The sequence below is a fragment of the Calliopsis andreniformis genome, chromosome 5, assembly GCF_051401765.1.
Source record: "Calliopsis andreniformis isolate RMS-2024a chromosome 5, iyCalAndr_principal, whole genome shotgun sequence".
In the NCBI taxonomy this organism is placed as follows: domain Eukaryota; kingdom Metazoa; phylum Arthropoda; class Insecta; order Hymenoptera; family Andrenidae; genus Calliopsis; species Calliopsis andreniformis.
Window position 1 is genome coordinate 7,799,335 of NC_135066.1, and position 13,661 is coordinate 7,812,995.

The 13,661-nt window shown below is 35.9% G+C and overlaps 1 protein-coding gene across 3 annotated transcripts in view; it reads right to left on the reverse strand.

Annotated features, from left to right (window-relative positions):
* Arms (Ankyrin repeat-rich membrane spanning) overlaps positions 1-13,661 on the reverse strand; it is a 39,756-nt gene that overhangs the window by 20,549 nt on the left and 5,546 nt on the right. Inside the window, exon 1 of one of the 3 annotated variants that reach the window (XM_076377455.1) lies at positions 9,256-9,881. The exons of the other annotated variants lie outside the window; for them this stretch is intronic. Within the exon in view, the coding sequence (XP_076233570.1) occupies positions 9,256-9,384 (129 nt within the window). The 5' untranslated portion in view covers positions 9,385-9,881. Of the gene's footprint in view, positions 1-9,255; positions 9,882-13,661 lie in introns of those variants that run through there. 3 annotated transcript variants of the gene reach the window in all.

Sequence of the window (13,661 nt, forward strand, 5' to 3'; positions counted from 1 at the left end):
AAAACTCATTCACTCTGAATACTATGATTCCTGTCATGAATGAGCTTAATTATCGTGAAGCATATGATTAAAAGAATGATTAAAGTGACAAAAAATGAATGGAGCAGTGCGACTATGGAGTACACGCGACGCAGTTTCACAGCTAGGAAAATATTTTCGTCGGCGGAAATAGACGACGACTAGGAGGCGTCCTTGCGCTAGTCGCGGCTCTTGGGCCAATTAAACCTCTCGAGCGGCTAATCAATTGTGTGCACGAAGAACCGAGTCGTTTACTGGGGCCCATAAAAACGGATGGCTTTGCAGAGGAAGCAAACCGACTCTCGTTGATTCTAGCATCTCGTTGTCTATCCCTGATAACGCGCTACCGAAGTCGCTTGGTCGATCTACGAATTTCGTGATTCAATATGTCAAGAGAACTTTGCTTGCTTAATTAAATTATAAATAAATTACAAAAGCGAAACATGGTGAAAAATGTGGCCCAAAGAATTTTTCATGCGTTATACCAAATATTTAAACTTCAGTAGGTACTGTAATCTATAGAAAATATGATTCTATTACGCTTTATTACTTGGAGCACGTTACCTCTTACTGTTTATGTCAGTGGTGCAATATAGCCTGAAATACTTGTGCCGAAAGCTTATTAAAAAAGAAGAAAAAGTTGTATAGTGTGTCTAGAGTTCATGACGAAAAATTGTAATAGCGAAACAGCACATTTAGAACACAGAATGAAAAGAGGATAATTATGCACATTCAACTAAACACTGCACGATTATTCTAATAAACACTAACATATTATAAAAAATTCTGTTGTTCTGTTTTGTTTCCTGTTCAATTCTGTTGTGTTTTCAACAGTTCACGACTTCCTGATCAACTGACACGCGAGAAAAATTGAGCCTTCGCTGAATTAACTGGACTTACAGACGCAAAAACGTGCGCACATTTTATCTAACGCAGTGATAACGAGATACTTCGCTCTGCCAACTTATCTGAGTCGAGGAAAGTGCAACGTCCAGTGTCTGAGACGAATAGTAATTCATATCAAGTGAAATGAGTAATTTATTGCGTCTTTAAAGAACTTACGCGTGGCCATTAATTCTTAAACGCTTGATGAAAATATGGAAATGGGTATGTAATTGAATCCTTTTTCATCCTAAAGCAAAGTGATATTTAGGACTGAGTATGGTAGCAGTAGCGATTCACAAGTAAATAGTACATATACAATTACAGTGATTTTAACACATTTGTGTATGCCTGTTCTCTTAACACATAAGACTTCTCCTTTTTCAAACATAAAGGACCACCAGTCACGAGTTTTCTACGCGGTATTATTAGATTGATTAACAAAAAAATAGTTGCGCTTTAAGAAGCTTCATATTCTTTTTGGTTATTTAAATGTCACTATAATTTTTAACTAAAAGTATGCATTTTCTAATTATATAAAACATCCGATCGGTATATTATAGTAACAGCTTATTTATTTAATATATTTTTTACTTATTTTCCTTGCAATTACTGTCACTTACACCTCTGTTAAGATCATATTAAAATATCAGTACATGAGGTGACTTCAGAAACATGTCTCCCATAAATAACTCATCAGTAAGTAGTACCACGCAATATATGTACAGACGGTGTCTGACTATACGTCACCTGTTACTACTGAACATACTATTTAAGTCCAAAGTTATGCTACAATCAAAGTGCACTATCTTCATCATCTGATTTTCCCTTTTTCTACTTTTCCTACAAAAATAATGACTTTATCAAATCTAATAAAAAAAATGGCGTGAAAATTTAAAAACGATCAATAGAAGAATTGTTAAACAATTCTTACAATTCTTTTCCAGATTAACTACACTCTTCACTTCAAATATTATCGAACAATCCATGCATGAAAATGTTCATACAGTACACACAAAATTTGAAAGTATGCTCAAAAGGAATTTAAAAAAAACAATGTAATTTAACTTTAATTTTACGTCAAAGTAGATATAAATATCGACGAAGTACAATTGAATCCACGTCACATTAAGATTGTCGTCACATTTCGAGTCATCCAAGATTCAGTGTGTTTAAATTTGATCAACGCCGTTCGATTTCTAGCCGCTGCACAGAGAAACGAACGACCTTGTCAAGCTTATCGTGTAATTCGCGGTGTTAAATTCATTGACGAGGAAACGGATGTTTTCCAAACACATAATCGAGCGTGAATCGCAGCGCAAGTAAAGCAGATGTTTCAAAAAACAACTGTTGCAACTATCGTTTATCTTTCGAGACACGTCCCAAGATCTTGGCACGCTCGGGCTAGGATCACACTCAGAATCGTAATAGGAGCTTCGATTCATCTTGGACCACCTGTGCTTCTATCCTCTCTATATCTGAACCCCAGAGTCAGTGTATTAAATCACATTTTTCAGACTTTAGAGGAGAGCAAAAGAAAGGTGCAGAAACCTTATAACTTTGCATTCATTAAGACTATATACATATCATTTTTTACCGCAGTTTCAAAATTACAGTTTCAAAGCCTGCAGGAATTAAAACACGGATGTATTAATTACACGAGTGTTTTTAATATAAATTTCAAACGATGACCTCTGATAAAAAGAATTACGCTGAAAATTCTTCAATCAAATATATATACCGAGCTTAAAAAACATGTTTTCCAAACTACACTCAACCATCAGGAAATTCGACAAAAACATTAACAAAACTTTTAAGCATTTTCCGCTTCACATGATGCAAACGTAGTGCGTGACATTTCTTAATACTAAGAAGTTCCTCAAATGTACTGCAGACTATGAAAGTAATGTAAATCTAAAATGTAAAAAAACCACAAAAAAGATACATTTAGTAAAAAAATATTTCTACTACTTTCATAATCACCGACATATATACCTACATATACACGATTCCTATAAACAACTACCAAAATTCGTTAGCCGCGCACACATCAATTGAAAGCATCAAATATATAAGAGGATTGCGCGAAGAAGAGATACAACTGACTCACTTCACAATATATAATCTTACTCATTTATTGATTCGAAAGAAAGTAATCACGCGACACATCGTCGCTTAGTCTATACCTGTTTGCTTCTGTTCCAGATCGATAGTATCACCTGTTGACAGGTAGAGAAGGATCCATATCCTCGCGCCAGCCCCTGCGGTACCAAGGACGGCAGGGACACATTTCGTTGATCCGAGCTCAGCAAGACGCTCCTCTCATTCACGTATTCCATGGAAACTAGGTCGATGTCAGGAAACACTCTCATATTTCAGCAATATTCGTCGCTGTGCCAGCAGAAATGATAATTAACCCTCGGTCGAAACCACTTCCCGATCTCCTCCCATTTCCCCGATAGCTAACATATCGTCACCAATCACTCCCCTTTAAATCGTTCAACAGATACTATAAACCCTGGAATCTATAATAAAGGATGGCCACGTGTTCTCGACCGTAACGATCTCTACTTATTTCACGTGCTTCGCTTCCATTTCGTGCAACCTGTGCTGTAGTGGCCTCGCGTACATACCCTTCCCGAGGGAAAGCTCTCTTTTCCTTCATTTCCTTCCTCTCGAACCATTTAAGCGATTTCATGTTGCAGCGCTGAGTAGAATCCAGGAAATCCTCTCCTCCACTTCAAGTCCCTACTGTTTTCCTCTTTGCTCTTCTCGAAACTGATAGGCCACCCTCTAATCGGTCTGCTGAGTCGGCGATTCGTTTCAGCTGTTCTTCAGAGGCAAAATCACGGGCACACAGTCGCCAGACGATTTGCACGTGTCACGAATTACACAACACCGCGACTTGTCGCTAGTTAGTGTTCATTGGTCGGCGTTTCTCGTGCCAGAGCGTTCTCTCCTTCGTCTTCGCGGATCATCCATGGACAATGCGTTCAATTCCCTCCGAGAGCCGGACGAAGAGAAAGTGGAGCGTGTTTGCGTCAATGATAACGACGGCATTTATCACGGGATTCGCCCCAAGGCTTCCAATTACGTTCTTTGATACTGGCATTCGTTTCTAGAGGAGAGGGTAAGAATATGAGATATCTATTTTATTTTCTGACCTAGGAAGTCTCAGAGTAACTGTAAATAGAGAAACCTGACGAATAATATTAGAAATAGTGAAGTATGCTGTCTAAACATAATTACTCTTAGATCTTCATAGTTGAATAGTACACTTATTATTTTACGTAAAATTCGAATTCATTACTAGCAACTTGATACTTTACTTTTTGTTATTACTTTAAAACTACAATTATGATAGAATAAGTTACCTTTTTTATTTTTTGAAAATCAGCAAATAAATTGAAATAAAATCTACTTTTACATGCACTCGAAAAAATGTCTATTAAAGAAAAGAGCAACACAACATCTAGCTATTGAGGAAGTATGTTATACTCCTTATATTTAATTTCAAATAATTGTTGAAGATATCAAACCATATACATATTTTTTATATTCTATCTGATATTCCTATTCTCCCCGTAAATTTCCACTTCAGAAATTCGTCTTACATTCGTTTCACTCGATGATCTCAGTCGTATCTGACCGTACTGTGACGATCATACACTCTTTCGTGTGGCAGCTCATCCACGGAGATGCTAGCTTATCTGGGAGACAATTAATACGTCGATATGCATTCACGTTTGTTGGTATTTTCTAGATAGACCTTATCCGAATTTTACCAAACCGAGTCCAGCTTATCAGGGTTTCGACTGTTACGACTGCTAGTAGAACGCTTGCTGTGATCGTGAAAACGTCGACTTCCTTCAACCTTTGTCCGTGGAAGGAGAAACGAGTGCAACAAACATGGATGATAGGCGCGAGACGAATGATCCCCTTTTAGTGAGACGTATTCTTACGTACGTATATTGAAGATTGAACGGTGAATCATTGTTTTCCTCGAAGAGCGTCATCAGTGACCAGTGTTTCGTTGATGATTGATCTTGGTTCGGTGAAAGTTGTGCGACAGATATCGCGTTTTTCGACGTTAATGGAACAGTGTTTACTGTTATCGTAATACTGAGTTTTACTGATTTCGTGAACTTTAGGAATATTTTTATAATAATCTAGTACAATCTTAATTCTGTGGTTTTAGTACTTATAAAACGATCAACAAAAATATCATTATTGCGCCACATTATAATAAATTCTCTTCCTTGCCTGTCCTAAATAATATCTATAATAATATCTGAGAAAAATGAGGTTTAGAACCCACTGACATGTCATCAATCATTTAGACCTTAATTAAACACAATTTTTCCTATCACAGTTTCAAAACAATTTCTTTAACTCTCAGGTGTTTATGTATTAAATAATACTTATTGCTTCCACTCACACTTTTTGCACAAATTAAAACACTTCCACAGAGACTATCACCGATTAGATTAAATAAAACACCGATCTAAATAATTTTTCATCACTTATCTTTTCTTTTTTCAAATATTTTTCCACACGCAAAGGAGAATGATTGATCTTATCTTATCAATACGAAGTTATACGAAACTATCTCGTAACGAGCTACGCCATTTAATTTTTCTGATATTTTACTTCGAGGAAACACTGCGATTTCGAGAACGCAAACGTTCCTCGTGAGACTCACGACCATTCAATGAACGTTGGGAAATTGTTCACCTCAGAAAGGGTCGTTCTAGCCTTACACGCATCGATCACACGAATCGAAGCAACGAAACACGTGGACCTTGAGGCGAGAAATTTTATCACGAAATTCTTGCGCGTCATTGAACGCTGCCATCAACAGAAGTGTTACAGATGGAAATGATACACTGACAAGACGATTTGGAATACAGATAAAAACTTCCATATACCTCAGAGGGAAAAGTTTGAGACATTATACTAAAGGCGAACCGTTGACGATGCACAGTACATCACCTGGCGCGACCGATCACTTACTGTACTATAATTCGAAAAATAAAAGCAAAGCAAATGTGTGTGTCAATTATCACCCGCTGCCCACAACTTCTGATAATGACAGGATGATAACAGCGACTATATTAGATACGATATCGCCAAGGAATAACTAATATAAGACTAATAACATCAAGCTTTGTCTATTGAGTCAGATAAATACATTTGCTAAGTTGTAGTAACTTCAATCATAACGTTGATAACAAGAATTGTATACACCGCAAACAACAAGGGCGTGAGTTACATAGTTTACTTGTAAGCATTTACAGAGTTAAGCAGAATTAAGACCATAATTAAGACCAAAGTGATTAACTCCACTTTCTGAATTTTTTAAAATTCGAGTACCAAAGCATTTGATTGATGCTTAGTTTTTTATATTTAAGTAAATATAAATACACATAACTGAACACATGAAGTGTCATATTGTCCATATTATTTTTATACAAATACTCTGGTGTCTATTTTTATGAAAGTTTCCAATGTTTTTATCGAATTTCCCAATGTCTATATGTAGACATACTTTACTTTAATAGTTTTTTATAAGTATTTTATAAATAGAACTAGAAGTCTTAATTTGACTAAAGTACATAAAAAATATATTGTCAAACGTATGCAAAGTAATAATATCCTTTCTTGAAATTCGTAATATTAAAACATGCAAGTATATATGGCTAGTAGAGTAGGTACTTTGTTTAAACGATACCACGTGCAGGTAATTAGGAGAGACCACTGATTAACTAAATCATAAATAGCCAAGCAATTTGTTTCATCAATTAATTGCACATTCCCAATCGATAAGTATCTCATAAAAGCATTGTTGGCATCATGTCGCTATGCGACGATGAGTAGCTTTATACGTTAGTGATGACAACCACGATGACGTAATGTTACAATTAATTTAGTCTGATAATTTCGGATCAGAAGCAAGGATCGATCGAGTGATATTTACGTAAAATAGAATTTGAACGAATGTAGGTATCTAAATTTTTAATGCAAGTTTATCTTAAAGTATCACAACTACATACTGATAGATATTTCTAACAGGTAAAATTGATTGAATTTTTTTATTATTTAATTTGTACTAATTAATTAAGTATATTCTAGTTATATATTAATTGATTTATAACTAATTTGTGTGCTCGCAGTGTCTATTAATTAATCAGTTAATTAATCGTATACGTTTAAACTTCTTCCCTTTTAATTTTCTAACTATGCGTATTCTGGAAATGTATTAAACTATTTTCGAAGAAAAATTTCAAAGTACAAACAATTATTATCTCTATAATTCTAGGACTTGGCATCTGTATCAAACTATCGTCTGATACATAATACTTCAACGAGTTCGTTAGACGATTCAGTACAAACCGCATCACCCAAGTTGCCAAGAATCGTCTATTCGCGTGACATTTACTAAAATATATTTCAAAGAGAATTCAAATGTGTAGATTCTTTTTGTCATGCAAGAAATATAACCATTTAACCTGAAACCTAATAGTAAATTCTTCAAACTGGCAACCAGAAATATGAATTACTTTTAGCTGACTTTTATAACGTGCTAACCATAAAAGTATTGAAGAATTTCTTAACAAAACCGTTTTTGAAATTCAGTCGATCATCCATTATGTCAGAGACTAAAACTCTTAACATTTAAAGTCAAACCTACGCCCTTTTCAAATACGAAGATGGGAAAATTAATTGAACAGATATATGTTTTTAAGGCGACTAGCTAAAAAGAAGATTGAGTTAAAGAACTTATCAACATCGACAGCTCTCCAAACTAGGTTTTTATAACTAAACCTGAAATAGACTTTCATCAATGACACATTATTGTGAAAATGATTGAATAAAGTAGATTTTATATAAAGAAAAATACATAGATAGATTTCTCCCACTTTGCTCCCACTATAATACACATGAACTCCACTTTCAAGCCGAGCGCAAGACCACCGAACTACAGTTGCAGGCACTTGAGGGAGTAAACAGGGAAAAAGGAATGTTTCTATCTTAGTATCCTTCGACCACTCGAAACTGCACTTCCATACAAAAAAGACTGTACTTTAATACAAAAATTTGAATCGATGAGTTGAAAAACAGTACAAATCTGTTATATTCATCTTAATATCCTCACTTTGTCTCTGGCAAGAACTCATAGTGTTCTTCAACTCACCGATCCAATTCTACTCTATATTTTCGACTCATTTCTTCATCTAGAATCACTAAATTTCCGCTTGTACCACCAGTTCTGGGACAGCCTGTATAGCGTATCCACGCGATTCGACCCTTTACCCCCGATTAAAAGGTTAATCCATTTCCCTCGATCGAATTCTCTCGTTCTAGCTACCTGTCGCGCATGCAACCTAAGGGGAATACCATCAGGCAATGGGTTACTCAAATTACGCGAATAGATCCATGGATCCGTGGCACGTCTATAAAGCTGGACACCATCGTTGCCCGACTGACTCGGCGGCAAAGAAATCGACACACGCGGTCCCTTCCCAGCGCCCTTCGACGAGAGGATGTTAAGCTCCGATGACGAGCTTTCTGGCACTAGCACTGCCTCCGCGTCTCCGCGGGACGTGGAGGCGATATATAAATCACTGCCTGCACCCAACAGTATTTGGCGTGCATTGGCACGCAGCGTCGAAGGCAAACGAAAATAGTACGCGGCTAGGAGCGTTTGATCGCGGCGAGGATGCGACGCGACGTGTCGCGTTCTTTCATTGGAAAGCCTCCTCCGAGACTACGCGACGTCGTAAATTTTTGGTAGCTGGCCGCCGAATAGGATTCGACTTGGGGAGAAGGTCACGGGTGGTGCAGCCGATTTCGAGCAGTTTCCTGGTGAATGCTAAGTAACGCTGCTGGTGGAGCCTTGAGTCAACTGGCTTGATACTTCTCTTGTTTGGAGGAGGTAGAGTGTTAAGGCACGAATGTTTAACCGTTCAAACGTTCAAACGTTCAAAAGTTCGAACATTGAAACGTTCAAGCGTTCAAATGTTCAAATATTTAAATATTCAAATATTCAAATATTCAAACATTTAAATATTCAAATATTCAAATATTCAAATATTCAAATACCAATTTAAAATTCAAATTTTTTGACTTTCAAATCTTCAAGTCTTCTAAAGAACTAAGCCACTCGAAGTAACTTAAACTGTTAGTAATCACGTAAATTATTGGCCAGATGACTTCAAAAAAGGTGCTACTGATGTATTCACTTTGATAATATTTTCAAACTGGCATTAAAGTTCTTAAAAAGTGAGCATTAAACTTAGAAAGTTCTAATCGTTAGTATTTACTTTTCGCAAACGAATGTCGTATCGCGTTTACCTCATGAATACGGTGTTCTAAATGGCCCTTCAACAACGTGAACTGAATCCTGCGATACTCCCCGTGCTTCGAGATCTGCTTGGAACCGTCCTCGCTCGCCGATTTGCTTTTCACTCGAAGATGCGACATCCTCGTTACCCTCCAAACGTTACATCGATACTCGACATCGATCGCACTCTGTTCGTCAAGTGGGTACTTCTTCGCGGTTGCTCGCGAATTTCGAAGCAGAACGCCGCGCGCGTTAAATAATCATGTCAAACTGATATCCAGAGATAATAAAAGTCGACTATATTGTTAGTTTGCGTCAAATACGCTAAGGCACGCACAATCAGTTAAATCCTTCGTAATGTATGTGCAATTCTTGGCTAGCACTTTGCGGCGGTATAATCATTAAATTGAATAATTCGTGTCACGTCGAATCATCACAAGTGCCGATCATTATTAAAGTGATGTACCTAAGTAAACAATTTGTTCCAAATTTTGTGTTTTCGTTTTTTATAATTTAGCTATAAACTTTTTGAAACTTTGTACGTACACCAAGTTTTATAATAACTGGTATATAACTCTCTAAATCTATCTGAATATGTTCCCAGTCATTAACGTTCAAGTTCCAAAAGTCGTATTCAAATTGTACAGTCAATAATATATTAACACATTCACAGTGTACCAAATAGGTGGCTGATTCGTTCTTATTTTTAGCAAAGCGATATAAATTCTGCAAGATTAATAGAAAAGCTAAATAAGAAGAAGGGGAAGAAATGTGTTCTCATCAACTATGTACACGTTTCTTTCTAAATCTGACGAGATTTGATGAACATACCCATTGTTAAAAATTATTGTTCAGATTACCCTGACCCATATGTGGCTCAGAAGACTGTGAACGTGTTAAGAGATTAGATCACCTTGATTGAGTCAAAACGTACAGCACCTTTAAGAATTTATTATGAAGTAACAAAAATATATTTCCGAAGAAAATTTTTCAATGAAAATAGAGACTTATGTGAACAATATGTAACAATATATAATATATAAATATAAAATAAAGTTCTAGTAAAAAAGACTCAAATGCAGAAAGTGTATCGAAAAAATTGCCATTTCTCGCTAATTCCAGTTGTAAAGATAATGACGGTTACCACGATCGAGAATACCGTGAGTCACGTTTTTCTCTATCTTCCATTCTTTTTTATTTACATTTTTCACGCGTTCGAACATGTGCTTAACTGTCGAACCGTTCACGAAATTATATTTTATAAAAATTTCGATCGTGTATCGCGGACAGCCCACCAAGTAAATTTATCGCGAATCAACGGCCTTCTTCAAACGTTGCCAGCTAATGCCGCTCTTAAAATTAATAGCGAGATAAGGATCAATGACAGTTTTATCAGGAATATTTATCGAAACGATCGATACGAGGCAGAATAACGGAAATGCTCGAGAGGAAATCAATGGCTTAACTGACCGAGTGTGAAATCACAGGTTTCGGGAATTAATTTACAATTTTACCATAAAACTAAAAGAAAGTGTACATGCTATGTCTGGTCAACGATCGTCCGCCTGCTATCGAGTAAGTTTTCAATTAATTGAACGATTATGCCACTTGTTAGTCGAGTGCCCGATAAATACAGATATTTACTTAAAGTAATACTAGCTTAATGTTAAGCTTCTGTTAAATTCTATACTCTGATTTCAAAATAAATAACGCAATTTATTGTTCTATGTTATGAGGAAAATCAATGTTAAAAGTCTCTGTATAAACGAGAAATTATAGAACAAGTACGAATAATAGAAAATAAATTTCGAAAAAATATTGAGAAGAAATTCCAATAAATATAGAATATAAATTATGAGGAGGAAATTGTATGTATAAGAACTAACAATAAGAAAAATGACATTACACAATTTAGAGAAGTAGTAAAATATTATGAAGAATTCGTTTTCAACAAAGGAAAGTATCTTCGTTTCATGTATTAATAAAAGTAATATCTAATCTTTGTTTGATATATTAATAAGAGTAATATCTCATTTTTTGTGCAACTGAGATATATAATTTAACCCTTGTTACGTCTGCTAATTGCAAAGTTATATCATTAAAAGGAAAGATAAATAATGACTATCAAAGGCACGTTGTCAATATGTAAACAGTCTTTCGTTTAATTGATGACCGTTATCGCGCTTGAATGCAAATGGACAGCAATTAGCGATTTCTATAAGAATATTATCAATGTTCACAAGACGAACTGACCGAATGTTACCAGCGAGATGCGTAATTCGAATGATTTTAATTCAGCATCCGAAACGATAAAAATATAAAGGTATCTACATACTGACCCGAGCTCTTCCTATTTCGATTCATATTCATATGGAAATGTAAATCGTGGCACTTTCTGACTATCACGACACTTTCACATCACTCTCAAAGCACGATTTTCCGCGGACGAATTGTGACTCGAGTCAAGGCGACTGGTTACATCCTCCGTATTGATAGCGAATCCGCTAATCTCCTCCTAATAACGCCAACCAGGTCTCAAGGGCAATTATTCGCTGCAGCGTTTCACGATTCCCAATTCGATTACCAGTGAATCCAACGAGACAAGCTGTTCTGTCGCAGCAAAACTTTGACAAAGGACATAAAAGCACTTATCACTTTTTGTAAACTCGCTACTCGGTATAAGAGCTCGGGACAGACTTGTAGAGAATTTAGTATTTGCTCGCTATAGACTCGACACTATCTTTACCATCTCCGATCTTGTTCTTGGAATTATAACTCTGATCGATTATTTAATAGTCATTTCTTACTATCGTTTATTATACGATCGATAATATCGATAATAAAAAAACACGATTAGAAAAGTGAGTAGAATGACTATTTCCAAAAAGGTGGAATGAAAATAATAGAAATTAGAATTTTTTACTTTAGAGGCCAAAGTGATTAACTCCACTTTTAAAATTTGTTTAAATTTCAGTCAAAGCACTTGACTGATGCTTTTTATATTTAAAATAAATATAAAATTTGTTGCTTCGTGGAGTTAATCAATTTAGCAAATGAGCAGCTCATATGTCTACTTACTTTCCCTATTAAATTTTTCAATGGTCAATTCCTGAACCGAAAATACTATTTCCTTTAAAAGAAGTTTAATACACGAATTAAACTCAAGCAAGATTGAGGAAAGCTGTATAATCGTTTTATCTCACAAGACAAATCTGTATCATTGAAAAAAGAATTGTTTTCTGAACTATCTTTTGCACTGCACTAACTTTTTCCTAGTAACGAGTTTTAGAACTATAGCAAATAGAAACTGTAAATACTATCCGCGTTCGAGTTGTCGTCTTATCGAAAGCGGAAAAAGAAGAAAAATAAGCCAGAATATTTTCGCAAAACACAAATGAATTAGCGATGACTTTATTACGAGGCTAGTGCATATGCCTAGTGTCTATACGCAAATGCAAACTCAAAACGATGAATCAGTTCCCTATAAATACACCAACGTATGTCGCGTTTTGGGCGCATTCGCTAGCCAGAAGTAATAAAATATTTCGTACGGGAAGAGCGAGTCCAGTATTTATTCGCTATAAGCTCTTGAATATCTCCATCGCCTCTATTTTCTTTGCTAAAACTACTACCTTTTTCATAGATACGAATCGCTCACGCATGAATTATCTACACAATCTCTATACAATCGTCGATCTTAACCAGTTACGAGACTACAGCGAGTGAGCACTCTATCCTCACAAATGCTCTTTTCTTGTCTACGTGTTTTTTTCTCCCACAACTTCTATACAGAGAACTCTTTTCAACACTGCCTCTAAACTTTCCACATTTCACGATTTCTATCACTGATTCCCACTATCACCTGTAGGCGTTGCAGTCACTGTACATTTAACGCCCATAAGCGTCGACGTAGGGTAAGAATACCAATTACTGTAACTTTTATCTTCACATATAAAATGCAGCACTATTACACTAAAAATATTAGTTTATAAAATATTTCCAATTTAATAGGACTGTATACTGTTACACGTGAACATAAAACGGAAGCACCGTAGTTGATCAGTACACAGTAATTAAAGAGTTCAGAACAGAAACAGCTCTTATCAAATTTTACAATTTTTTAAATAAAATCACATTCTGCTAGCCAAAAAAGAATTTCACAACATAATGAAACCCATCCCAACAAAAACGCAATATGTGTACTGTTGGGAGCTCAGAAGTTGTCAGCAGGTCTGATTGGCCCAACAGAAAACACATAAAGATGGCAGGCACACGTTTTCCTTATTGGCCTAATTGGTCACATCGATTAGTACTACACTGAAACAAACGGAGGACTGTTGCCTCTGTTTACTGCCTCACTAACTTCTGAGCTCCCACAACAGTAGGTAGTACGAGGACTATTTTCTTTAAAAAAACA